The sequence below is a fragment of the Leopardus geoffroyi genome, chromosome A3 (genome assembly GCF_018350155.1).
Source record: "Leopardus geoffroyi isolate Oge1 chromosome A3, O.geoffroyi_Oge1_pat1.0, whole genome shotgun sequence".
Lineage (NCBI taxonomy): Eukaryota > Metazoa > Chordata > Mammalia > Carnivora > Felidae > Leopardus > Leopardus geoffroyi.
Window position 1 is genome coordinate 5542811 of NC_059336.1, and position 27997 is coordinate 5570807.

The 27997-nt window shown below is 50.4% G+C and overlaps 1 protein-coding gene across 1 annotated transcript; it reads left to right on the forward strand.

Annotated features, from left to right (window-relative positions):
* Positions 1-386: 386 nt before the first annotated feature.
* CTCFL (CCCTC-binding factor like) lies at positions 387-27995 on the forward strand. The gene is made up of 10 exons (XM_045444142.1): positions 387-929; positions 1632-1857; positions 6056-6226; positions 6545-6678; positions 9385-9505; positions 10856-11005; positions 13175-13335; positions 16175-16357; positions 22527-22650; positions 27369-27995. Exons 1-10 carry the CDS (start codon positions 393-395, stop codon positions 27521-27523), a joined length of 1962 nt encoding a protein of 653 aa, XP_045300098.1. The 5' UTR covers positions 387-392; the 3' UTR covers positions 27524-27995.
* The last annotated feature ends 2 nt before the right edge of the window (positions 27996-27997 follow it).

The following is a 27997-nucleotide window of genomic DNA, read 5'->3' on the forward strand; positions in this document are numbered from 1 at the left end:
CTGGACGTGCCTGGTGGTGGAAAGTTTGCTCAGCTCCCCCCCCCCTCCCCTGCACGTGCGTTTGCTGAAAGCCCGCTCAGACCCGAGCTTTCTAGGTCTAGCGGCGTGCACGGCCCCGGACCCTGCTAAGCGCCCCCCTCCCCCCACCCTTTGCTAGGCCTGGAACGTGCATTTGCCAAAAGCCGACTTCAGACCCAACCCCGTGGGTTCTAGAATCTTCTGGACTAATGCCGGCTTTAGCGTAAACCCTGTTTAGGCTCAGCCTCTTCCAGGCCTAGGCTGAATCAACTTAGGCCTGACTCGTAGGACGCCAGGACCTTGGCGTGCCTTGATCGAACCACCCTGTGCCCTACCAAGACGGCTTGCTTCTTTCTTACACAGGCCACGTCACGATGGCAGGGACTGAGCTCTCCGTCCCTTCTGAGCAGTTTACCAAAATCAAAGAATGGGAGTTGATGCCGGCAAAAGCCCTGGAAGTGGTGCAGGAAGAGGGAGCGTGCAGAGGGAGGGAACACCTGGGCCCCGGAAATGTGGAGGCCCAGGGCACCTATGGGCCCCTCGAGGCCAAGATGCTAAAGGAGGAGTGGGAGCTGGTGCTCACCACGGAGGAGAGCGAGAAACACATCGTGACCCTGCAGACGGTGCACTTTTCCTCCGAAGACGTGCAGCTACAGGACGTCGGCTGGCTGACACCGCAGGGCCGGGAAGGGATGCAGGGGGCGGTCGGGCAGGCCAGCGGCTGGGAGCAGTCTCTGCTGTGGCTGGACGACGGGTCCCAGCAGTGCGTGGCCATTAGCATCCAGGAAGACGCGTACACTTTGCAAGAGCTGGAGGTGATGCAGCTTCACGTTCTGGAGGGCAGTGTGGCCGCGGCCAGCGAAGACACCAAGTTTGTGGTGAGCTTGGCCGAAAGCACCGGGTCGGTCAAGGTACGGCCGGTTTTAATAAACAGACCCTGTACATAGAGGAAAAACTCCCAGTGGCTTTTCTTTATTTTGTGGTGGTTTTTTTAAAAGTGGCTCTTGGTGCCGTATTAGGTATGGACAAGCAGTTTAAAAATTGCACTTTAAAATTAAGCACGGTAAAAATAATGCCCTGGGAAGATCTTGGGAGACCTTATGTTCTTTTTTTTCTTTTTCTTTTTTTGCTTTAATGTTTATTTTTGAGAGCGAGAGAGAGAATGTGGGGAGGGGCAGAGAGAGAGGGAGACACAGAATCCGAAGCAGGCTTCAGGCCCCCGAGCCGTCAGCACAGAACCCAATGCGGGGCCCGAACCCACGACCCGTGAGATCGTGACCTGAGCCGAAGTTGGGTCGGTCGCTCAATCGACTGAGCCACCCAGGTGCCCCCTTCATGTTCTTTTCTAAGAGCTTAAAAAATTAGATTAGAATACTACAGGGTGCTGTGCGTGTGTTTTGTTTTGTTTCGTTTTAAAATTGTGTGACATTTTCTTACCAAAACCCTTGGTGCTCAGTAGTTATGGCTTAAGCATTTTGGTTGCACCGAATAACCTGTGCTGCTTTAGTTTTTTGTTCTTCCTTACGTATTCTGCGGTTTCATCACGTCAAAGAGTTTTATCGGTTGTCATCGAGAGGATAGTATTTGTGTGAATACTCATTTTTGTTTGTCAGCTTGAGAAAGGTCAGGGGGAGGACCAGCCGTCTGCTGAAGGAGGGTTCCGCGCCCAGACCCAGGAGCGGTTCTTTCTCGTGGAAGCCAAGCCTGGAGACGAAGGAAGTGATGAAATTATTCTGACAATTTCAAACTTAAACGTGGGAGAACAGGAAGACAGACCTGCCTCCGGTCAAGGCTGTGTTGAAAAAGCCAACTCTACAAACAATCAGAAAAAGGCAAAGGGTAGGCCGGTTCGTTTAGCGTAAGAGACCCTGCGTCCCAGGGGGGCTGCGCTTTTCCTTCGGGGGAACGGGATGGGGGTTGAAATTTTATGGGGTCGCCTTTCGGTTGGCTTCCGAAATGTCAGGAAACGGCAGAAAATTTAAGCTAATGGTCTGTATGAGGAATCGAACCCCAAAGAGCTTTGTGTCTCGGACAGAAATGTTCTAAAGGCATTATAAAATTAGTTCTGACAAGTGCTGCGTGAGAACAGAGAAGGTGGGCCCTGATCTGCCCCTAGTTTGCAGCCGGCGGGTGGAAGCAGGGGAAGGCGGGGGCAGAGGAATGCAGGGCTGATGGAGGTGAGGGCGAGGGCGAGGGCCTCAGGGCCGGGAGAAGGGGTGACAAGGCACCAGAGCACCAGGCAGCAGAGCATCTGATGTTAGGCGAGGCCCAGGGAGAGGACTCAGAAACCATTAAGACGGGATCAGCATTCCAGGCGGCAGGAGATGGCCCGTGGGGGGAGCTCCAGAAATACGTGCCTCCGTAGAGTGGACAGCTCCCGGAGAGCCCCACGGTGGGTGCTCAAAGAGGGTGATGAGGCCAGGTTAAGACGGACCTTGAAGCTCTCTTAGAGTCACGTTAAAACCCAGGGTCTCGTTTACTTAAATCAAGAGAGTTCGGCCCCCAAATCTCAGTTTCTAGCTCATTTCTGCAAAGTCAAATCTGGCCACACTCGGCTGTTTCCTCCAACGCTCGGCTGTTTCCTCTCAGCCGCAGGTGGCCGGGGTGGGGAGGTGACTCAGTTTCAAAAGTCACTTAACCTGATCTTAACCTGTGGGTAGAAGCATTCATTTGGGTTTATCGCCTCTGGCCTCAGCAGGGGGTTGAGTTTGCAACCTTTGCTATAATGTGTGTCCCCGTATATAGCGTTTCTCCTGTATTCAAAGCAGGAGATTGTACCCCCAAATTCCCAATTCCTAGCTCGCTTTATTTTTAATATGTTCACAATTTTGTGCAACCCTCACCACTAATTCCAGGCTGTTTTCATCCCCCGAAGTATTCCCACGTAGCATTGGGACGTTCTGGACATTTCCCTTACATGGACTCACGCACCTAAAACACGTGGCCTTTTGTGTCTGGGTGTCTTCCCTTGGCCCAATGTTTGCAAGCTTCGCCCACGTTGTAGCATTTATCAGGGCTTTGTTCCTTCATTCCTGAGTCGTACTGTGTCGTGGGTACAACCTATTTTGTTCCCCTCCGTCCACCCATCGCCAGAGTGCTGCCGTGAACATTCGCGCACAGGCTTTTGTTGGAATGCTTTCTCTCTGTTCTTCCGGTTGCAACTCACGGTTGCAGCTGCCCCGATTTACAATCCCACCAGCAGTGTCAGAGGGTTCCAGTATCTCCACGTCCTTGCTGACACTTAACTTCCCGTCTTGAAACCACGATAGCCATCCTAGTGGATGTAAAGAGTTATCTCATTGTGGTTTTGATTTGCATTTTCCTGGCGCCTGATGATGCCGCATACATTTTGATGTGCTTATTGGCCACTCGTAGATCTTCTTTGGAGGAATGTCTGTTGAAATCTTTTATTTTTTAATTGGTGCCTGTATTCGTTTCCCGGTGCCTGCCGTAACAAAATACCGCAAGCTGGGTGCTGTAAACGACAAAAATGGATTCTCTCGTGGTCCCAAAGGCTGGAAACCTGAGATCGAGATCATGATGTTGGAAGGTTCTAGGAAAGAACATGTTCTGTGCCTTTTTCTTAGCGTCTGGCCGTTGTCACAATCACGACGTTTTTTGGCTTATAGATACATCACTGGCGTCTGCCCATGTTGTCACGTAAAACTCTCCTTCCCTGTGTGTGTGTCTCTCTCTCTCTCTGTTTCTTCTGTTCTCACGCGGGTACCAATCATACTGGATTAGGACCCACCCTCATCCGGCATGATCATCTAAACTTGATGACATCTACAAAGGTCCTATTTGCAGGGAAGGTCACAGTTACAGACATCTGCCGTTAGGATTTCAGTGTACCTTTTTGGGGAACGCAGGTCAACCCATGAACCTTCTATTCCAAGTTTATTGGGTGTTGTTGGAATTCGTAAAGTGCTTTTTTCTGAGGCTGTTGAGATGACCGCGTTTCCTTCCCCTTCCTTTTGTGAATATGGTGTGTTGCAGTGATTGGTTTCCATACGTCCCACCACCCTTCCATTCCTGGGATAAATTCCACTTGGTACTGGTGCACAGTCCTTTTAATGAGCTACTACTGGGTTTGGTTTATTGGAATTCTACTGAAGATTTGAAGATTGGTGTCTTTGGTGTCTGAGTAATGCTGGCCTCATGGAAGGGTCCTACTTTTTTGTGCCTGAACTTTGAAAAAGGATTGATGTTAATTCCTTTTTTTTTTTTTTTTACGTTTTACTTATTTATTTTTGATAGAGAGAGACAGAGCACGAGTGGGAGAGTGGCAGAGAGAGACGGAGACACAGAATCCAAAGCAGGCTCCGGGCTCCGAGCCGTCGGCACAGAGCCCGACGCGGGGCTCGAACTCACGAACCGTGAGATCGTGACCCGAGCCGCAGTCGGACGCTTAAGCGACTGAGCCACCCAGGCGCCCCAGGATTGATGTTAATTCTTTAAGCACCTGGTAGAATTCTCTAGTAAATCCCTCTGGTCCTAGGGATTTCTTTGTAGGTAGTTTTTTTGATGAATGACTCAATCTCTTTGTTTGCTATAGCGCTATTCCGATTTTCTGTTTCTTCTGGAGCCGGTTATGGTGGTTTGTGTGTTTCTAAGAATTTTCCATTTTCTCTGGGTTATCTGGTTTGCTGGCCGACAGTGGCTCGCAGTATTCTCTTATAACCTCTGTCCCTCTGTGCAGTTGGTAGCAATGTCCCCACTTTCCCTTCCTGCTTTTGCTCATTTGACTTGTCTCGTTTGTTTCTCAGTTGCAAGTCCGGGTAAAGGTTTGTCAATGGTGATCTTTTCAAAGAACTTACTTTTGCTTTCATCAGTTCTGTTGTTTTTCTGTCTTCGATCTCATTTATCTCCACTCCAGTCTTCATGATTTCCTTCCTTCTGCTAGCTTTGGGTTTAGATTTCTCTTATTTTTCTAGTTCCTCAGGATGTAAAGTTAGGTTATTGACCCGAAATGCTTTTTCTTTTTTTTTTTTTCAATGTTTATTTATTTTTGGGACAGAGAGAGACAGAGCATGAACGGGGGAGGGGCAGAGAGAGAGGGAGACACAGAATCGGAAACAGGCTCCAGGCTCTGAGCCATCAGCCCAGAGCCTGACGCGGGGCTCGAACTCACGGACCGCGAGATCGTGACCTGGCTGAAGTCGGACGCTTAACCGACTGCGCCACCCAGGCGCCCCTCTTTTTTAACGTAGGTGTCTACAGCTAAAACTTTTCCTCCGAGCACTGCTTTCGGTGTGCTGTGTGTCACTTCCATTCAGCTCAGAGCATCTCGCAGTGTCTTTGTGATGTCTTCTTTGACCCATCGGTCACCTGTGAGCGTGTTGTTTAATTTCCACGTATGTGTGAATTTTCCAAACTTCCTTCTGTTACCCATTGCCACTTTAGTGCCATCATGGTCAGAGAGCATATGATTTCTATATTTTTAAATTTATTGACACTTGTTTTGTGGCCTGACACGTGGCTTTTCCTGAGGAAGTTTCTGTTTGCACGTGAGGAGAATAATGTCCACTGTGCTGGTGTTGAGTGGTGTTCTGTCGATGTCTGTTACGTCTGTTTGGTTGATGGCGGGGGGTCTTCTGTTTCCTTGCTGATCCTCCGTCTAGTTGCCCTCTCCATTGTAGAAAGTAGGGTGTTGAAATCTCCAAGCGCCTCACTCCACCTTCACTTCTGTCAATTTTTGCTTCAAGTATTTTGGGACTCTGTCATGGGGCGCATATATGTTTATAATTGTTCTACCTTTGTGATAGATCGAGTCTGTTATCGTTATATAACGTCCTTAATTGTCTCTTGGAACAGTATTTGCCTTAAGTCTGTTTTGTCTATTGCTAGAGTTGCCTCAGCTCTTCCGGTCACCGTTTGCATGGAACGTCTCCTGTTGGGTTACCATATTCCGCGTAAAAAAAAAAACAAAAAACAAAAAAAAGGATGTACCAAGTGACTTTGATGTGTCTCAGTGGAATTTCAACATCTAAACGAAAGATTTTTACAAATACACAAACTCTGTGTCTTCTTCCTGCAGAAGCAAAACGACCCTTCTGCTGTGATAGCTGCGTGTTCACCTCTTCTAGAATTTCGAGTTTTAATCGTCATATGAAAACTCACAGCACCGAAAAGCCCCACATATGCCACCTGTGCCTGAAAGCTTTCAGCACGGTCACTCTTCTGCGGAATCATATCAACACTCACACAGGTAAACCAGGGGAGAAGAATTATTTCCCATGAAGGATGCGTGTTAAGGTTTACGTACGAATGACAATCCACCTCTCTGCACTTGAGAGTAACGTGTCTGTTTCGACCCCTTTGGTTTTGTCTTCTTCGATGGTGCTTAAAAACATCGAATGTTACAAAGATTTTCTTCTCACACGTGTCTGGGGGTAGTTATGGTTTACAGGACCTCTTCTTCATTGTTAGAGCGTTTTGAAACGGAGTCTAATTGATAAGTTATAAATCCCTAGGGATATTCGTGGTTAAGTCTTGTCTGAAAAGGCTGAACTATGTGATTTTACAGGAACCAGGCCCTACAAGTGTGGTGACTGTGTCATGGCATTTGTCACCAGTGGAGAACTTGTCCGACACAGACGTTATAAACACACTCATGAGAAACCCTTTAAATGTTCCATCTGCAAGTATGCCAGTGTGGAAGTAAGTCCGTCCTTGTCCTTAGAGCTTTGTGGCATTCTTTCTCACTTGACACGGGGCGCCTGAGTGGCTCAGTTGGTTAAGTGTCCGACTTCAGCTCAGCTCATGATCTCGTGGTTTGTGAGTTCAAGCCCCACGTCGGGCTCTCTGCTGACAGAGTTTGGAGCCTGCTTCAAATCCTCTGTCTCCCTTTCTCTCTCTGCCCCTCCCCTGCTCACACTCTGTCTCTCTCTCAAAAATAAACATTAGACAAGAAATTTAAAAACTTGACGCAAAAGTTAAGTCACACTAACAGAATCTCTTACAAAATAGGCTTCGCTAAAGATATTATTCGTAGAAAATCTATGTGGGAAATGATACTCGTTTTTATTTTATACGTTTAAAATAGAAAATGGATTTTTTTTTTTTTTTTTGATTACCAACTCGTGAAAGCAACATGAAAGGTGTACGAATTACAAATACAATCACTTCTACTTGGGAAATAATTCTCGAGTGTGTTAAGTTCAGTGTGGTGTTCTGTGGAGTATAGTCAGTTCTACAAAACCAAAATGTATTTGCTCTGACATAGAACACAGATTCAGTGTGGGTTTTTGCTGCAACTTTGGACCTCACCTCCGGGGCCCCTGGTCAGATATAAAGCGACTTGTGTGAGCATTCAGACACGGCCCGTTTCCTGTCTTAATTACAGACAGACCACCTTTCTCAGATTTCCAATTATGTGTCGTGTTCCTTTGAATTCTCTTGTATTTATACCTTCTGGCAGGCCTAGCCGCACCCTAAATGAAATGACAGAAGAATGTGACACTTCCTTCCCAACGTCAGGTCTCTGCGGTCACCCTTTAAGGACTCGGCCCTCTGTCCTGAGTCTGAGCCCAGTTGGGAAGGGATCACACACGCGAAAGGAACGGAGTTAAAGGGGAGGCCTCAAGTTTAAAGACAGTCATGGTGCAACCGTGTTTCATCAACTAGGAAAGTTCGCGCACGGGGTCAGGATTTGGTTCCAGGAATTCTTTTCCCCCCACTGTTACTAACTTTAAAGATGATTTGCCATCGGAGTTCAAGGTGGTGGCTGCGTGTGGAAACCCCGAGAGGAGGTTTCAGAACTCAAAGCCTCCTGAGGACCCGAGGCCCGGAGTGGCCCCGTCGTTGGTGTCCTCCTGGCTCTCCGAGCAAGCTTGTGTGTTGGCAGAGGCCCTTCTCGGGGGTGGGCAGTCCGCATGCAGCTCGAGGGCTGGTCGGCCTCGACAGAGGGACCCCCAGCCACTGCCATCACCCCTTTTGTACGGTTTCCACGCCTTTCCCTGCTGCTCGGTTCTGAGCGGGGAGCCGCCTAGGCCCCCCCTCACCATCCCTTGACGCTTGGGCCAACAGGAAGGTACCAGAGCCGTAGGCAGATCACACCTTGTCAACGCGCCTCGTCCCCTCCCCCCCTTGCAGCCACGGGGGACATCTGTCACAGCCGCCTTCACTCCCTCTCACCGCTCTCCAAACTTTTTGTGCTGTTGTTGCTAAAACATCTCGCTTTGCCTTCTAATATACCCAAAGACGTCCACTTTTCGCCTAAAAATCCAAGCTGCATTTTTCGGTTTGGGCCTTGTTTTCCATCCTGAGTCTTCTGTTGTTCTTGAATGTTCTCCAGGCTTCTGTATGCTTATCCCACACTGGGGAGCCAGACCCGAGCGCAGCCTTCCTGGGATGGCGCTCAGGGCTGACGCGGGCTTTCTGACCTCCGTCGCCCGAGTGTGGGCTGATGGGGCCGTGTCCGCTAAAGGCAGATACAGGCCTGCCGTCAGCACACGCAGAAAAAGAGCAGTTCTAGAAGGCGCTCAGCCAGGCCAAAAAGGATCAGATGGGAGGGAGTGTGTGGTTTGCCTTTTAACTAATTGCCTGGGACATGTAGTTAATCAAATTAGAATTTGTTTCCTTTTACTTCCAAGTGTCATCTCATAAACAAATCACGAACACGCAGAACCTGCCCTTGATAGAAAGCAAGGCCTCCCTTGGGCCACGTGCCATGGGGGTCCACAGAACTGTGAACTCGAAGGGCCCGTAGGGAAACGTCCCATCAAAGACCTGATGCCTCAAGCTTCCTGCTTTATTTACGCAGACAGATGTTTTCTGCCCTCTAAACTTTACAGCTAGTGAATGCATGTTGCTTTGGAAATGCAAATAAAATCATGTATGGCTCTGAACCGCTAGCGTTCAGTTTTCCCTTTGTAAAAGTGAAGTTGAACCTGAGAGTCTCTCGAAATGACTGCTCGTTATCCACAAAGGATCACACACACACACACACACACACACACAAATGAGAAACTTCATCCACGACAGAAAAATAACGACCGCTTCATGTTTTTCAGTGTGTGAAATACGCTCTGAGGTTAAACTCGGGCCGATTTCTGCGTCTTTTATAACTCTGATTAGTTGAAGACTTTACCGCTTTTTATTATTTTCTTTTTGTTCCTTTTAATGTTTATTGTTGAGAGAGAGAGAGAGAGAGAGAGACAGAGTGCGAGCGGGGGAGGGGCAGAGAGAGGGAGACACAGAACCCGAAGCGGGCTCCAGGCTCCGAGCCGTCCGCACAGAGCCCGACGCGGGGCTCGAACCCACGAACCCGCTAGATCGTGGGCTGAGCCGCAGTCGAACGCTTTGCCGACGGAGCCACCGCCCTGAGGTTTCGGGGGCACCAGCGGCCTTTCCTCTGTTCACCAGGCGAGCAAGCTAAAGCGACACACCCGCTCGCACACGGGGGAGCGTCCCTTCCAGTGCAGCCTGTGCAGCTACGCCAGCAAAGACACCTGCAAGCTGAAGCGACACATGAGGACGCACTCAGGTGAGGACGGGCCCTGCGGGAGGCCCAGGGGCTCGGCCGGTGCCCTGTCTCCCCGCCACCCAGTTAGAGCTCGGGCGGCAGAGTGAATTTCTGTGTGCTTTTCCCACACGGGGATCTGGATCCGCACTTCGGCGCCTGTTTGGCGCGGAGGGAGGCCACGTGAGTACCGTGCTGGGACCCCGAAGGGCTAAGTAGGACGCCGTCCAGTGCCTGCTGGCGAGGTTTGTCGGGGAGCTCAAAGTCACATGCTTAACCGACCCTTCAGGGTTTTTTTTTAAAGTTTATTATTTTGAGAGAGAGATGGAGAGTGAGAGAGTAAGCAGGGGAGGGGCAGAGAGAGAGGGAGACACAGAATCCGCGGCAGGTTCCAGGCTCCGAGCTGTCAGCCCAGAGCCCGACGCGGGGCTCGAACGCGTGGACCGCGGTATCGTGACCTGAGCCGAAGACGGACGCTTAACCGTCTGAGCCACCCGAGGCGCCCCGGGGACCCTTCAGTTTTAAGGCAAAACGTAAAGTGTGCTGGTTTCGTGTCTCATAATGCCCTTCACCTGTTGGCCCGTCCCTTGGCTGCCCCCCCCCCCCGCCCCGTCCTGTGGAAACTACCAATTCTCTGTATTTCTGAGTCTGTTTCTGTCTGTTTTGTTCCAAAGATCCCGCATATAAGTGACAACATAGGTATTTGTCTTTCTCCATCTGCCTCTTTCACGGAGGCCGACGCCCCCTCAGTCCGTCCATGTTGTTGGAAATGGCAAGATTTCATTCTTGTTTTGTGGCTGAACGATATTCCGTTGTGTATTTACCACATCTTCTGTAGCCATCCATCTGTTGGACCCTGGGGCTGCTTCTGTATCTCGGTGTTTGTAAATAATGCTGCAGTAAACGTACGGGGGCACATGTCTTTGCAAATTACTGTTTTCGTTTTCTTCGCATAAATCCCCAGAAGTGGCATTCGTGGAGTGTGTCGTATTTCTAGTACTCGCTTTGTGGGGTTTTTTGTGTGTTTGCTTGTTTGTTTGTCTTTTTGGTACGAAGAATACGTTTCCGTGGACATCTCGGTTCTTGATGCCACGGCAGGAACCAGATAGCTAAGTGACGAGTCAGCCGCCAGATGTTAGGAGAGCCGCCCGTCTGGGCCACTGTCCACACAGCCCTACTCGACCCAACGCTGTCTGTCGGGGCTTGATTCAGGAACCCGGCACAAACTGTGGGGCTAAACGGTTGAGGGAAGGGTGGAGAAAGGAGCCCTGGGGACAGCAGAGAAGCTTTCGGCTCCCAAGACCTTTGGGGACGTTCAGGGCTTGCTGGGCGAAGCCGCCGTGCACAGGGTCACTTTTGTCATCCGTGTCACAGGTGAGAAGCCCTACGAATGCCACGTGTGCCACACACGCTTCACGCAGAGCGGCACCATGAAAATACACGTTCTGCAGAAGCACAGCAAGAATGTCCCCAAGTACCAGTGTCCTCACTGTGCCACCATCATCTCAAGGAAGAGCGACCTGCGTGAGTGTCTGGCTTAATGAGCTTCCTTTAACTACGGTATTTGCGGGCTCCTCGGAGGCGCATCCTGGACCCTGGAGCCCTGGGCCTGGTTACAGGGAGGCAGCTGGGCTGCAGGACCTACTCCGGAAGAGGGAGGTTTTTTTCCCCCCAGCGGTCCTGTGGCGCCATCTAGTGGCGAGACTGAAGAGGTGCGGTTTCATGGCTCGGCTCGGAGCGCTGGCCGAGGGAGGGCCCGTTCCGTTGCAGGTACACCCGATGACAGTCACAGGTATTTCAGCTCCTACAGCATTTTCACAGGTCTTGTTTCATCCCACCCTAGGCCTGCTTCTACAGATGAAGCAGATGATGAAGGAGCTTAGAGACATAGAGCGATCTGTCCCCAAGTCCCCCGAGTCCGGAGGTGCAGGGAGCCCGCAGGTGGCCTCGTTACAGGTTCTGACTCTGTTAACGTCCCCACCAGTGACGCTCCGCAGACTTTTCTTAGGCTCTTGCTGTAACCCTCAAAAGTTCTGGCGGCCGAAGTGGCAAAAGTGAGGACCAAAACCAGTCCTCCCCTTAAGGAACTCCCTTCAGCAAAGGAGGCCAGCCAGGGCCTGAAATCCTTTATTGTGACGTGGTTACGTCCCCTTCGCGGCACAAAACACCACAGAGCAAGAACAGAACCCGCCGTGAGCGACTCCGAATGCCAGGGTTAGGACTCGGGGTTTTACCCTGCCCGCAGGGGAAACCAGGCATATTCAGCAGTGGGGTCGTGGTGGGCACAGCCGTCAGCGAATGAGCATCCCTGCTTTGTCTCGGGGTCCCTGGGCTTCCCATTTTCCGTGAACTTGCTTCTCTTTCCAAAGTACGTAACGCTGTGATGCTCAAAACACGTTAGCAGACGTACAAGTCGCCGGTTTGCCCGGAGAAAACCCTGGAGACGAGGTGCACTGTTTGGAAAACATTTCTGAAAGGGTGAGGGTGTTTAATGAAGCTTTAACTTTTTTTTGAAGTGTTTTTTTTACACTTTATTTATTTTTGAGATAGAGAAAGCACAGGGGGGACAGAGAGAGAGAGAGAGAGAGAGAGAGACAGAATCCGAAGCAGGCTCCAGGCTCTGAGCTAGCTGTCAGCACAGAGCTGACTCGGGGCTCGAACCCACGAACCGCGAGATCATGACCTGAGCTGAAGTCGGACGCTCAACCGACTGAGCCACCCAGGCGCCCCATGAAGCTTTAACTTTTAAAAATCTAGAACATTCTGTCAACGTTACTGGAGTTGCCGGCATGCCACAAAACACAGCCCAGTGGGACTTTGTAGGGCACAAGGGTCACAAGCCTGTTGCCGAGAAAGGAGACAAGTCTCTGACAGCTCGACGGAGTGATGTAGGTGACATCTCCTTTCAGCAGGTGGCCCTCCCCATGTACCCCTGTAAGATGCTTTGTGAGCGAGTGAAGTCTCCCTTCCTGCCGCCATGGGAGAAATCAGACTCTCACATGCCTGAGACAGCACGACTAGGGTGCACCCCCGCCAGCTGTCCCTTTTTGCTTGGGCTCTTACACAAAGGACCACAAGCCACCGTGCTTCAGACTCCATTCAGCAGAAATTATTCCAGAGCGTGTCCAATCAGACCTTACCGCGAGTCCTGCGTGCGTTAGGACAGAGGCAAAAACAGGGCATTGACTCTTAACAGGACACTTGGACTTTTTTTTTTTTTTTTTCAGTTAAAATCCAGAGGTTGTGTCTTTGTTATGTAAAACCACCGTAAGGTTCTCCTAAAAACCTGCCCAGGCCTCGCTGATAAGGTTCTCAAGGCGCTTTGTTAAATGAACACAATAGGTGGGACGTGCCGTGCCTTAAGGGACATTGAAATCCACGTCAAAAGAGGAATTCCTGGGCTTGGCAGCCTGTGGTTCCTTCTGAGCAGTGCTGCACAGCACCCAGCAGGGAATGACTTCGTTCCCTGAGAGACACTTGGCAGTATCTGGAGGCATTTTGGTTGTCACGGCTGGGGAGGAAAGGAAACTTAACTGGAATCTAAATATTCTCAGTGCCCAGGACACGCCCGCCCACCCCACCAAGAAGAAACCAGCTCCATAGCGCTGAGGTCTAGAAGCCCTGACTCAGAGGGGAGGGGAGAGTAGCTGACCGAACACCGTTCTGCCGTATAACGTTCTGTAACTATTCTAGGTGTCCATTTGCTCAACCTGCATACTTACAAAGCCACAGAAATGAAGTGCCGTTACTGTACCGCCGTCTTCCACGAACGCTACGCCCTCGTTCAGCACCAGAAAACCCATAAAAATGAGAAAAGGTTCAAGTGTGAATACTGCTCTTATGCCTGCAAGCAGGTACTCGGTTTCAGCCAGTTTGGGGAGGCGGTGGGAGGCAGTGGTGTACGGAGGGAGGGAGGGTTGGGGTTCCCCATCGCTTTGAAAATCGTGAAAAAAAAAAAAAAAGATCATGCTTTGGTGAGAGAGACGGTTCAGAATAACCCGAAAGCAGCCGTGAGCCAATACTTGAAAGCAGCACTTCGTCAAAGTGTGGTTTACAGACCCCTGGAGGTCCCTGCAGCCAGTCGGGGCCGTAAGATCAAAGTTCTTGTCATTAGATGACTGATTCACGCCGATACATTATTTGCCCTTTTCACCGTGTTGACATCGGCCGTGAAGGCGCCACAGCAGCAGAGGTGACAGAAAACAAGCAGAGCAGTCACCCCAGGCTGGTCTGGCGTCTGCTGTGTTCTTCACCTTCATGCACAGCCGCAAAAGTGAAGGGTGGTTTTACTTAAGAATGTCCTTGATAGAGAGTAACAGTTCTCAACTTCATTCAGTCTTGACCCAGGATACTCATCTTTTTTTTTTTTTTCTTTTTTTGATGTTTATTTATTTTTGAGGGAGAGAGAGAGAGTGTGAGTGGGTGGGGGCAGAGAGAGAGGGAGACACAGAATCCAAAGCAGGCTCCAGGCTCCCAGCTATCAGCACAGAGCCCAACACGGGGCTCGAACTCATGAACCTGGGATCATGACCTGAGCCAAAGTTGGACGCTTAACTGACTGAGCCACCCAGGTGCCCCTAGTTACTCATCTTTGAATAACAGAGCCCCTGTGCTGTCTTCCAAAGCACAGCACCTGTCTGCAGGGAATCACCTGTGGCATTGTGTGAGTTGCCAGCCCAACTAGCCACTTTTTCGTGAACTGCTGTTTTCACTTGGGAGAACAAGAGATGGGCAAACTCTCCTGCTTCAGTCATTGGACATTTGGCAACATGCAGTGCCTTTTTCTTGAAAGTAAATGAAGTGAGGGGCGCCTGGATGGCTCAGTCGGTTGAGCGTCCAACTGCGGCTCAGGTCATGATCTCGCGGTCCGTGGGTTCGAGCCCCGCGTCGGGCTCTGTGCTGACAGCTCGGAGCCTGGAGCCTGTTTCAGGTTCTGTGTCTCCCTCTCTCTCTGCCCCTCCCCTGCTCATGCTCTGTCTCTCTCTCTCTCTCTCTCTCTCTCTGTGAAAAATAAATAAACGTTTAAAAAAAAAAGTAAATGAAGTGAGTCCGTCACTTCAAGGAAAATGTGGTTGCCAGAGATACAATCCCATCTGTCAGGAGGAAATTACAATTAGAAATCTGTACATCCACCACCATGAGCTTGACAAGCTTTCTGACACTTGAAGACTTCTCTAATGAGATGGGAGTGATTTTAAGAAAGCATTTTTTTATGTAGTGGAGTGAAGTGTGACAACGTGTAGAAGCCGTCCATAACTCGGTAAACTGATAGTTTTCCAAATGACCAGTCTGGTATTTTAGAAAATCATGCATAGATAGAAGATTCACTCGAAGTATAAGATCAATGAATTTTCATGTAATGGAGTGCTAAAAGGACCCTCTTCCCCACGTGTCTTTCCTCTCACCCTCCCTCCCAGGACAGCATCGCTCAGTCCCACGTTGAAAGTCAAGGTCCCACCAAGGCCACGCTGTCCTGGAAGGGGGGTGGAGGCAAGACGTGTGGGAAGAGAGCACCCCCAAGAGAAAACCTTGTAGAAATATAGTTTGGTTATGAACAGTAACACAGAAGTGGGTGTGTGTTTCCTCTGCATGGTCATAGCATTTTTTTTTTAATTTTTTTTTTAATTTTTAACGTTTAGTTATTTTTGAGACAGAGAGAGACAGAGCATGAACAGAGGAGGGGCAGAGAGAGAGGGAGACAGAGAATCTGAAACGGGCTCCAGGCTCTGAGCTGTCAGCACAGAGCCCGACGCGGGGCTCGAACTCACGGACTGTGAGATCATGACCTGAGCTGAAGTCGGTCGCCCAACCGACTGAGCCACCCAGGCGCCCCGGTCATAGCATTTTAAATAAAACAAATAAAATGGGTGCTTTCGCTTGACTTTATATATATTTTTGTCATGCTTCTCCAAAATTTTCTAAAGCTTATTTATTTATTTGAGAGAAAGAGAGAGAACGGGGGAGTGGCAGAGAGAGAGGGAGAGAGAGAATCCCAAGCAGGCTCCACACTAACTGCGGAGCCTGACACGGGGCTTGAACTCACGAACGGTGTCATCATGACCTGAGCGGAAACCAAGGGTCAGATGCTTAACCGACTGAGCCATCCAGGTGCCCCGGCTTCTCCAGGTTATTTACTTGTGTCAATCTTAGTTAAAATTCCTAATCATTTCTTTGCTAAGAACAGTTACTATCAGCTTTATGCTTTTAAATGGATATTGAGGTTTGTCCTAATATTTATCGGGAAGTTAAGAGGCGTAATGTACTTCCAACGCCAAATAGCCATGGAATTGAAACTCTGATGTTAGATTTTAAGTTTGCAGATTCCTTCTGCCCTTTGTAAACTCGGGTCATTGCAGATAGCTCTAGAAGAAGGGCTGCTAGTCCATGAGGCCTCTTGGAGGGACAAATGATTATCGTTTCCCTCCCGAAGGAATGTTCTGCCGCATTCCCTGAGGGGCTGTGGGACCCGCGAGGCCCTCATCAGTGGCCTGATGGTGGACAAGTTTGTTTCCTAGATAGCCAGACCGTGCTGCCCGCATCACTAACCGCATTGACATTGTGTGTGCCATCATTTTTCATAATCACGCATTCATCCTTAGGGAGGGAAAAAGGTGTATAAGAGATAACGTCAAGGACTAAAAACAAAATCCCTGTAAATATTAAACCTCTCATTCCCCTCCCCTCCTCTCCTAGGAACGCCACATGACCGTTCACATACGTACCCACACCGGAGAGAAACCATTTACCTGCGTCTCGTGCAATAAATGTTTCCGACAGAAGCAACTTCTAAATGTGCACTTCAGGAAGTACCATGATGCAGACTTCATCCCGACTGTTTACCAATGCCCCAAGTGTAGCAAAAGCTTCTCCCGCTGGGTAAGCTCACTTAACTCACAGTAAACCTTGCTTCTTGCAAAGATTCCTCTGTTTCACAGGCTCTGACACACTCAGGGAGTTTAAACCCAATTATAGAAACTTGCCAGGGCTTAAGACGGCATCTGCCTGGCCTTGGGGAAGTGGTTATTCGTTTGTTTGGAGTCACAAAGCTCTTGCAAATCGTATGAAAGTGTGGTCTCTCTTTTCCACGAAAAAAGACGCCTGTGCAAACAAAACCTTGCAAATGGTTTTAGAGAATTTTCATACTCCCTGGAGTCCGCAAGAACCACTGCTCTTAAATGTAACATTTTAACATTGTTCCTGTGAATTAGATTTAGGCTGTTTGCCAGAGAGTGCAATTTTCGAAATGTCTCAGAGATGTTCTTCAAATAGTATTGTTGGTACTCTGCTAAGAAATGCGTTTACTCTTCGACGTTATTCTCTTTAGGTGCCGTGTGAGTGATCTGTTGCCATATGACAAATCGTTTCGAAACTTAGTGGCTTAAAACAACATTTATTTCCTCACACTTTCAGTGGGTCAGGAATTTGGGAGGGGCTCGGCTGGGTGGGTCTGCTTCATCGTCTCTCTCCGGAGGTTCCGGTCAGGATGTCATCAGGATGGCCACTCCCAAGATGGCGCCCTCCCATGGCTGTTGGCAAGGGTCTTCAGTTCCTCACCACGTGGACCATTCCATTGGGCTGCTCAAGGGGTCTCATGACCCAGAGTAAGCGAGAGAGAGCAAGGGGGAGGCCACTGTGACTTTTGTCACCTACTTTTTAAAGTGACCCATTACCTCTGTTCATTAGAGATGAATCACTAGGGGTGCCCTGGTGTCTCAGTCGGTTAAGCGACCGACTGGCTCAGGTCACGATCTCGTGGTTCGCGGTTCGGGAGTTCGAGCCCCACAGCGGTGTGGAGTCTGGTTGGGATTTTCTCTGTCTCTCTCTTTCTGCCCCTCCCCAGCTTGTGCACGCTCTCGATCTCTCTCTTTCTCTCAAAATAAAGAAATAAACATTAAAAACTTTAAAAAAGAAGCACATCACTAGGTCCAGCCCACACCCAAGAGGTGGGGGATGAAGTTCCCTTTGAAAGAAAGAGTGTCAGAAAATTCGTGGACATTGAAAAAAATACCACAGATGATGAGCCAGATCTCTAGACAGTGTATATGCTCCAGGCTCACTTCATAAAAGTTCTGAATTATCTGAAGTTGACTATTTCTGTGGGGAAAGCTTTATACCTTTTCTCTTTGTGTTTTTCTGGGTAGCGTAGTGGGGTAATTCCAGAGTGTTAATACTCTTAGTTCAAAATTTCAAATACAAATTGTGACTATAGTCCGAAAACAGCATTCATACAGACTTAGCATTGTCAAGGGTCAACATTGGAAAGATTCTACCTTTTGGTGGGAAGAATAAGAAAACAGAGAAGGGGTTGAGTCGGCCTCATAGAATTCCTCAGAGCAAACAGTCAGAAGTCTTGAAAGTTTTTCTTGCATTCAAGAGAGCGCATGGGGACTTGGATCTAGAATACAGACATCCCTCGGAGATATTGCAGATTGAAATATTGAGATATTGCAGTAAAGCAAACATCACAATAAAGTGAGTCGAAAGAATGGTTTGGTTTCCCGGGGCATACGAAAGCTACGATGATGCTGTGCTGTAGTCCATTAGTGTCCAATAACAACATGCCTTAAAAAAAGCATATATCGTAATTTAAAAATACTTCACGGCTAACAAATGCTAACCACCAGAGCTTTCGGCAAATTGTGATAGCTGATCACTGATCACCGTAACAAATATAATAATAACCAAAAAAGCTTGAAATATTGTAAGAATTGGAGCCCTCCTCCGTTGCTGGTGGGGTTTGAAATAGGTGAGGCCGTTGGGGCCCCTGGGGGCCTCAGTCGGTGGAGCGTCCGACTTCGGCTCAGGTCACGATCTCATGGTCCGTGAGTTTGAGCCCCGTGTCGGGCTCTGTGGTGACAGCTCCGAGCCTGGAGCCTGCTTTGCATTCTGTGTCTCCCTCTCTCTGCCCCTTGCCTGCTCATGCTCTGTCTCTCTCTCTCAAAGATGAACAAACGTTAACAAAATTAAAAAAAATAATAATAAAGCTAGAGTAATCACAGCAGGGTGTGTTAGTGAAAGACCAGACACTTGGGTGGAGCAGAGAGCCCAGACAGACCCTGTGAACACAGTCTGCCGATCTCTGACCAAGGAGCAAAGGTGATGCAATGGACAAAATACCACCTTTTCAGCCAACGTACTAGAGGAACTTGAATCCATATGGAGAAAAAAACAAAAAACAAAAAAACAACCTAGACCGAGACCTTATGCCTTTCGCAAAAATTAATTCAAAATGGTTACAGACCAGGGCGCCAGGGCGGCTCAGTGAGTTAAGCGTCCGACTCTTGGCTTCAGCTCAAGTCATGGTCTCACGGTTTGTGAGTTCGAGCCCTGTGTCGTGCTCTGTACCGTCACCATGGAGCCTGCTTGGGATTCTGTCTCTCCCCCACCTCAAAATAAATAAGCATTAAAAAAAATGGGTCCCAGACCTAAATGTGAAATGCAAGACTATAAAACTCCTGAGGGTAACATAAGAGAAAATCTAGATGACCCTGGATGTGGTGACGACTTTTCACAGACAATACCAAGGGCACCCTCCATGACAGAAATCATGGATAAGCTGGCCTTCACTAAAATGAACAATTTCTGGGGCGCCTGGGTGGCTCAGTCGGTTGGGCGTCCGACTTCGCCTTGGGTCATGATCTCGTGGTTTGTGAGTTCAAGCCCTGCATCGGGCTCTGTGCTGACAGCTCGGAACCTGGAGCCTGCTTCGGATTCTGTGTCTCCTCCTCTCTCTGCTCCACTCATGCTCTGTCTCTCTCTGTCTCTCAGTAATAAAAACAGTTAAAAAAAATTAAAAATAAAATAAACTGAACAATTTCTGATTGGAGAAGACACGCCACAGACAGGGAGAAAATATATGCCAAAGTCACCTCTGATGAAGGCCTGTCGTCCAGAATACACAAAGAGCTCTTAAAACTTAAAATCCTAGGGAAACAGACACCCCGGTTAACAAATGGGCCGAGGACGTTGTTACATACAGACCCCTCACCCGAGAAGACGCAGCGGTGGCAGATAAGCCCGTGAAAAGATGCTCCGCGTCGTACGTCATCAGGGAAATGTAGTTAGGACGAGACCCCACCACGTACCTATCAAAATGGCCCAAATCAGGAACCCTGACGACCCCAGATGTCGGCGAGGATGTGAACAGCACAAGCTCTCATTCGTTGCTGGTGGGAACGCGACGTGGCACGGCCTCTTGGGAAGAGTTTGATGGTTTCTTACAAAACTAAACGTAGTCTTACCATACGGTCCAGCCCTCACACTCCTGTTCACCCGAAGGAGTAGAAAACGTAAATCCACACAGAAACCCACACGTGGGTGTTCGTAGCAGCTTTATTCCTAACTGGCAAAAGTCGGAAGCAGCCAAGACGCCTTCCAGTAGGTGATGGATAAGTGAACTGTGGTCCATCCAGACGATGGAGTGTTATCCAGGGCTGAGAAGAAACGAGCCATCAAGCCATGCAGCCATGAAGACAGGGAGGAACCTCAAGCGCATATCACTAAGTGAACGAAGCCAATCTGGAAACGGTATGCGCTATGATTCCAATGATGCGACGTTCTGGAAAAAGCAGAACTGTGGAGACGGTAAAAAGATCCAGGGGTGGGGGAGCAGGGATGAACAGATGGAGCACGGAGGGTTTTTTAGGGCAGTGAAACCAACCTGTGTGATACTAGAACAGTAGATGCTTGCCATTATACGTTTGTCCAAATGCACAGAATGAACAACACCAAGAAGGAACCCTCGTGTAAACTGTGGACTTTGGGCGATTATGACGTGTCCAAGGAAGTTCATCAGGTTGTAACAAATGTACCCCCGGTTCTGGTGGGGTTGCTGATAATGGGGGGTGGGGAAGCTGTGCCGGTGGGGGCAGGGGTATAAGGGAAATCTCTGACCTCCCTCCCAGACGCGCCATGAACCTAAATCTGCTTTAAAATATGAAGTCTTTTGGGGCGCCTGGGTGGCTCAGTCGGGTAAACGTCCGACTTCAGCTCAGGTCACGATCCCACGATCTCGCGGTCCGTGAGTTCGAGCCCCGCGTCGGGCTCTGGGCTGATGGCTCAGAGCCTGGAGCCTGCTTCCGATTCTGTGTCTCCCTCTCTCTCTGCTCCTCCCCCGTTCATGCTCTGTCTCTCTGTCTCAAAAATAAATAAACGTTAAAAAAAAAATTAAAAAAAAATATGAAGTCTTTAAAAATAAATAAGTGCCTCTCGGGATATTTGAATCCAATTTAATTTCTAGAAAGTAAATCACTCGCAAACTTCCATTCTTTAACACGCAACAGGCAAGTGTATCTCCGTGCCTGAATGTCATAGGGCAAGGCCCCCTGCCTCCCCAGTAAAGGACCCGTGCCCTGGATTCCAAATGCTCGCTCCCTCCTCTCCTGAGAAACATTCCTCTGACACGTCTGTCCTATCACTCTGCCCTCTGAGTCGCAACTAATCTAAACGTCATATCGGTTTACTTAAAATCTTAGCCCATTTACTGTTTAAAGGCTAGACGTGTTTTTGCTTATTAATCCAAAACCGACGCCCGGAGTCGTTAGCCAGGAGCCTCATGAATTTGGAGGAAGGTGGTGTGTGTGTGCACGTGTATGTGTGTGCTTGGCTGGGGAAGGGGCCATTGTTGTCGTCATAGTCTCGAATCTGTGGCCCCCGAAGGCTTAGTTTGTGCACAGTCATCATATAAACCCAGGGACCGGACAGCGTTCTTCTGTATGGGGCCGGTAGTAATATTTTCAGCTTCGCAGACCATTTTCTGGCCCAACTGCTCAAGTCTGTTGGAGCCCCCAAAACGGCTATAGATGGACAATTCATAAATGAATAGACACGGCAGTCTTCCAGAAAACTTGCTTTACAAAATCCAGTTGGCCAGCTGGATTGAACCCTTGGGTCCTTGTTTTCCCACCCGGAATGGAACCAGTTTAAATGACCTGTAACATCCCCCTTCTCCTTACACGTGAATCCTTCCCCTTGTGCCCATAAACCAGGACGGTCCAGTGGAGCACCCACTGAAGCCGAAGTGGAAATTAGGGGGGAGGTTTTATATAATCACCAAGTTGAATGGCACATCGGCAGTATCTTACTTTAGCATATGAACTTTCCAAACGATGAAAAATTTCTAGCTTAATTTAAACCATCCTAAGTGTTCGCATGTAAGAATACATTGGTGAATAGTCTTGACCAAGAAATCTCTGACTTCCCTTTTAATTCTGAGTGTTGTGTATACATTTAGTTACCCCTTGTGGGGGCAAGTGACCATGTCACTCCGTCGGTTAAGTGTTCGATTCTCGATTTCGGCGCAGGTCGTGATCTTGCAGTTTGTGAGATCGAACCCCAAGTCAGGCTGTGTGCTCAGAGCACACACTGGGATTCTCTCTCTCTCTCCCTCTCTGCTCCTCCCCTGCTTGGGCACTCCCTCCTCTTTCAAAATAAACAAACATTAAAAAAATAACCCCATGCGTCGTAGATCAGGAGAGGAGCTGGCAGGCCAGTAAGATATACATGGTATGTTACATATTTTCTTAAAATTGACAGTCTATTGAATTTCTGGCTCAACATCAAACCTCACTTTGGACAGGGGACACATTCTAGAAGAACAGATTTTGTCTTCTCATTGACCTCTATGATAAAAAAAAAAATTTGGCTAGACCTAAACACAACAGAGGGGTCCCCTTTTATTTTATTTAAAAAAATTTTTTTAATGCTTATTTATTTTTGAGAGAGAGAGAGAGAGAGCGTGAGCAGGGGAGGGGCAGAGAGAGAGGGAGACCCAGAATCCGAAGCGGGCTCCAGGCTTTGAGCTGTCAGCACAGAGCCCGACACGGGGCTCGAACTCAGGAACTGCGAGATCATGACCTGAGACGAAGTCGGACGGTCAACTGACTGAGCCACCCGGGGGCCCCTAAAAGCCACCTTTTATTGTGCAAGACCCTACCAGGTACCTGTTGCCCCATTTTCCCGTACCCGGGCCTCTAACTGCGGAATTTGAAATGACATTCCGCCGGTGATGCTGACTCCCATGTGCTCTGTGTCGTCTCGCCGACAGAATAATATGCAGAGACATTCCGCGAAGTGTGACGCGGGCCAGGGAAAGCCGGCCGCCTCGGGCAAAGTGAGAAGAGTGAAGAGGAGAAACCTGGCCGTCCTGAAAGAGGCAGGAAAGGAAGACGGTAACTCATTTTAAACAAACTGGGTTTTAATTTGAGAGCGATCTCCTTGTTGTCGCTTCCCGGGTGCTGAGTGGTCCCGTGCAGGGGATTCACCCAGAAGCCCTAAGTGCCTGTCCCCGAAAGGTCCTGGGCCCAGCCCTGTTGCCGCTCCCTGCCACCTCGGGCAGGTGTTGAACTTCAGTTTGCCCCCTCTGGGTCATTGGCAAAGTGGAAGCGATTACTCGTGCAGGTGCAGAGAGCCCCGGGAGGCGTCCACGGCTCTCGTCACCGGGGTTCCTGGCAGACAGCCTAGCGAGGCTGAAGGCCGCCCTCCTCTGGAAGCCGGTGGCCTGTCACCTCTGCCTGGCGGAACTTCTGGGGCGCCACGTGCGTGTCCTGGGGCTGCTACAGCAAATGGCCACGCGCTGAGTGTCTCAGAGCATCACAGGCCCACTGTCTCCTAGCTCTGGGGCCCGGAAGTCCCAACTCAAGGTGTCGGAAAAGGTTGTCTTCCTCCTGAAGGTTCTGGAGCGATGCCCTCCTGCCTCTCCCAGCTTCTGGTGGCTCCCGGGGTCTCTCGGCCCATGGCCACGTCCCTCCAGTCTCTGCCTGTGTCTTTGCACGGCTTTCCTCCCTCTTCTGTCTCTCGTTGTCTTTCTAAGGACACTTGTCACCGGATGTAGAGCCTGTCTGAAAGCTAGGATGATCTGTTCTTGAGACCCTTAACTTCATCGTATCTTCAAAGGCATAAGGTTACATTCACAGCTTTCGGGGGTTAGGATGTGGATGTATCTTTTTGGGGGGTCGCTCTGGGCATCACCGTCTTTATCGTCTGGCCTCCGGGAGCCGACGTGGGTTCCCAGGTTAGAGCAAAATGGGTCTGAGTCCAGCCTGCCCTCTAAGATGTTCTGCTCCACGAGGGGACAGACCTAGTGCTCCGTGCAGGCGTTCCGTTTACGTCCTCTATTCCTTTCGTGAGGATCCTAGAACTAGAGAGATCCCAGACTGAGACGACACGACCTTCCCGCAAAAACAAACGGAAAATGTTTGCGTGGCCTCCTTATTCTAAAATCCCCTATATTTTGATCCCAGCCCCAATCCTCGAGCAGCGAATGTTCCCGCGGATGGCAGTCAGCCCTTTCCCTACCTCAGAGTCACCTGGTACAGTAAGGGAATGGCCCGGCCGAATTTGAATTTTGGGTAAACAGTGAATACGTGTTTAGCGTGAGTATATCCCGTGCGCTGTTTGAGATATACTTGTACTAAACAGTTACGCATCGTGCTTGGAACGTGGACAGCCGGGCTGGAGTTCTCCTGACCTGGGCTCTACAACCTACTCAGGCCTTCCTCAGTGTTCCTGAGTCTTCCTACCGGGGGCCGGAGCTCCAGCCCTCCTCCACCAGCTCCCGGCTTCTCCAGCAGCAGGGGCAGGTCGGCCCGCGGTGCTTGGGGGGTGACCCAGAAGAGAAGTGATGGTCACAGCATGGATATAAAAATGACGGTGTCATGAATACCACCTTCTGTGGTTTCCCCGAGGAGCGCCACCGCCCCTCCTGTCCCAGGTGTGAGGCCCCGCGGTGACCCTGTCCCCGCTCCCGACTCCACACTTCCCCTCCCTCTCCTGCTGGAGAAGCTCCTCCTGCCTGCCTGCCGGCCTGGAACACACGCGAGAGGCCTAAGGAGAAACGAACCCCCGCACGACGCCCACCCCTCCTGGTCCACAGAACTCCCATCACGTTCACCACGGACTCGCCCCCGCCCCTCCCGGGTCCCTCCATCTGGCTCCGGCCCCAGCACACCACTGGGGTCACCAGGGGCTCCCTGTGACCACGTCCCGCTGGCTTCTCCCTGCTGCAGCCATAGGGCCACCGACTGGTCCCCCTCTTGACCCTCTCCCCTCTTGCTTGCTCAACAGGCATCCATCCTTCTGGAATTTTCTCTGGCTTCTCCAGCCACCTCGCCTTCTCCTCTTCTCCTACCCATGGTTTTTCTCGCCTTCGGTCCACCTCCGTGTCACGTCCACACCTGCATACGTGACTCTCACCCTCTCCCGTGGCAGGCCACTGGTGGTCTGGGACTGCAGCCCCCATGTAGCCTCCAGAGGCTGGGAGCGAATGTCCCGCTGCCTCGTGAGCGTCTCCCCTCTGCTGTCTCAAACCCAGTTCATCTAAAACTGAAGTCTTGACACCCCGCCGCTGCCCCGCCCCCACCCTCAGCCTCGGTCTCTCCTGCAGCCCTGATCCACGCTAGTGTTGGAAGCCAGGGCACGCAGGCAGCTGCCTCCCCCACTGCCGTGGACCGGGTCCACCTGTCTCCCCAGGTCCGGGACCCCATCTCAGCACCTGTCCCCCGTCCTCGCTGCCCACCACCTGAACCCCTTCTCTGTGCACCAGCGCTCTGAAGACGGGGCCTTGGGTGTGGCCAGCCGCTCCCCGCCCTCCCAGGCAGCCAGCCATACTGGTCCCCCCACCCCAGCCAGGCCAGACTCACCCTCTCCTTTGCCCGGCATTCTTGGTAACTCGTCCACGGACCCCTAAGATCTCAGCTCTGACCCTTGACCAGGTCGCCCCGCCTCACATACACCCCGGGCCCGGGGCCTCTGCTTTGCACACCCCCACCTGGTGCTCAGCGTCACATTTATCTGCTTCTTTAGTGCCCGCTCCCACCCACACTGAGCTCCCCTCCAAGGCGGGCCTGGCCCTCGGGTCCACACCAGGCCTGGTGTGAGCAGGGTTCATTCATTCCCACTTACGATCGAAAAATGAGCACAGCCCTTTACTGGACAAGACAAGTAGGTGAAACCCAGCTCAGATCTTCCAACCACCATATAGAGATGCAGAGGCCAGGCTGCTGGGATCCTTGCTCCCACTGGGACGGACCCTAAAGCGTCCATACACATGTATGACTTCCCGGTTAATTAGGCACCCACTGGCTCCCGCTTCCTACCTAAATGCAGAACTTTCTTTTCATTATCTAGTAAACCAAGTCCTTAAAAAACCTTTGACCAAATTTCATCCGAATAAGCCTTCCCTAGAAGATCAAATGATTGGGGACGGACTAAAGGTTTTTGAAAATGTCGCCCATGGTCCATGACCTGTTTGCAGTGGGGCAGAGTTAGAGCGTCACAGCCTCCGTGCTGGCCACAGGCCCCCGTGGTTGGGTGACTGCCCCTGCCAGCACTGACCCTGAGCCTCCTGGACACTGGCCGGGAAATAAACGAAGAGTGAAGTCACAGGGGTGAAAAGCGGGTCCACATCTCTGCCCCCTGCCGCTGGGGCTCGGGCTGGTGTTTGAACAGGAGGACCACTTGGAGCAGGTCACCTGGGCACCAGGGGCACCTGGGAATGCTGCGTGCCCGACACGCTCACCTTCCAGAAGGACGGAAACAGGAAGGCCCTCCCGGGTTTACTTTGACACGCGGCGCGTATGAAAACATTTCTCGTACTTTTTTTTAATGTTTATTTTTGAGAGGGAGAAAGAGAGAGAGAGAGAGCACGAGCAGGGGGAGGGGCAGAGACAGAGGGAGACCCAGAATCCGAAGCAGGTTCCAGGCTCCGAGCCATCAGCACAGAGCCCGACGCAGGGCTCGAACTCACGAGCCGTGAGATCAGGACCTGAGCCAAAGTCGGAGGCTTAACCGACGGAGCCCCCCAGGCGCCCCTCATATTGTGGATGGTCAGCTGTTGGACCCCAAGCAAAGCGCGAATTGAAACGAGTAACCCAGCTTAATGTTAGCAAAAACTACGACTTTGTTTGCACGTCAAAGGTTTTGCACCTGTATTATCTAGATAATGGTCTGGCGTCTACTCGGCTGGGCTAGTGGGTCAGCTGTAGGCCACCTGGCTGTTCAGGGTAGGTCTTTGCAAGTGGCAGTTCCTTTGCGTTTGTAAGAACTCCGTCTTCGTGCTCTCCCCACACTCCCCACCCCCTCCCCCCAAAAAAAAACACAAGCAAACACATCTTCAAATGACCTTGAACCGACAGGAGGTAAAGCTTCGGTAGGCGTGGGCTCTTTGCCGCTCCGTGGGTGTTCTTGGGAAGTAATTTGGGAAATAGGGAGAGGGATGAAAATACTCTTATTTACAGCGATTTCTATTTTTAAGCGCCCGGGGCTGGGCTGGCTATACGCCGCAGGAGGGTGGGCGGGCTGGTTGTGGATCTGGGCGCGGCTCACAGGGTGCACCCAGCCGACTCTGCCCGAGTTCCCTGGCGGTAAGGACGAGTGCCCTGAGAGCTGCTGGCTGTCTTCCTTTCGGTGGTGTTGTTCCACGGGCACTGAGGCGAGACAGATGAGGGGCTCAGCCACCATCCTGGTCTGTAGGATCTGCCCTCAGCCTACGGCAGTGGCTGTCAGCGGGGGCTCTTCTGCTTCCCAGCAGACGTATGGCAATGCCCGGAAACGTGTCCGGTTGTCCCAAGTGAGGAGGAGCGTTCTTCTGGCCTCCAGAGGGTAGAGGCCAGGTGTGCCCCCAAACACCACAACGCACAGGACAGGCCCCCAGTGGAGAATTGGTCCAGCCCTAAAAGCATAGAGGGCTGAGGTTCAGCAACCCCTGACTTCACGCCCATAGGTCCCATCAGATTACTTGTTCTGTCTTATAAATGGAAAGAATCGTTTTCTAAAATGTTTGCTGCTATGTTACAAATCAAAGGACTGTTTCCAAAATGTAAATGCACTGATTTTTTGGACTTTATTTTAAATTTGCCAAAACTCTGCCTCCCCCCTGCCCCCGCCCCAGCCCCAAAAGACGCCACTAAGGAGGTCTCTGCTGTGAGCGTGAAGCAGTACCCGGGAGAGACGGTTCCAGTCTGTTACGGAGGCGTCGTGGTCGGAAACAAGGGCCTGGACGAAGACATGAGCTGTGAAATGATCCTCCAAATGATGGACAAGTGACAGAGCTTCCCAGTTCGCGTTCGTAGCAGTCCATTCTCCGACGAGTTCGAATTTTGTGGCACGTTCTTTGAAACAAGTTCATGACGATGGACGGTCTCAGTTTTTCCCAAGTGTGAGGTTAGTGCCCAGAATTATTTGCCTATTCTTTTGGACTCGATATTTAAACACAAAAAACACTGCAGGTGTTTTATAAAAGGCCCAAATCTTGAATCGGAAGATAAAACCTCAAAGCTATGAATTCACTCACTTGATCCTGCCGAGGTGGCCTGAAATGAAGGGGCCGTGATTTGGGGCCGTAACAGTTATGCAATTGCAGCACTAAGACTATTTAGTGCTTCAGCAAACAGCCAAAGCTGGATACTTTCACCATTACATTTCTTTTTTTTTTTTAAAGTTTTAATTAATTTTTGAGAGAGAGACAGAGAGAGAGAGGGAGACACAGAATCCAAAGCAGGCTCCAGGCTCCGAGCTACA

What these genes read in the sequence shown, in the direction of transcription:
- CTCFL (XM_045444142.1), top strand. Translation starts at nt 393, where the DNA reads ATGGCAGGGACTGAGCTCTCCGTCCCTTCTGAGCAGTTTACCAAAATC. An exon ending in GCAAGTATGCCAGTGTGGAA is followed by an intron (nt 6,679 to 9,384) that starts GTAAGTCCGTCC and finishes TCTGTTCACCAG; the next exon opens with GCGAGCAAGCTAAAGCGACA. An exon ending in AGAGGCAGGAAAGGAAGACG is followed by an intron (nt 22,651 to 27,368) that starts GTAACTCATTTT and finishes CCCCCGCCCCAG; the next exon opens with CCCCAAAAGACGCCACTAAG.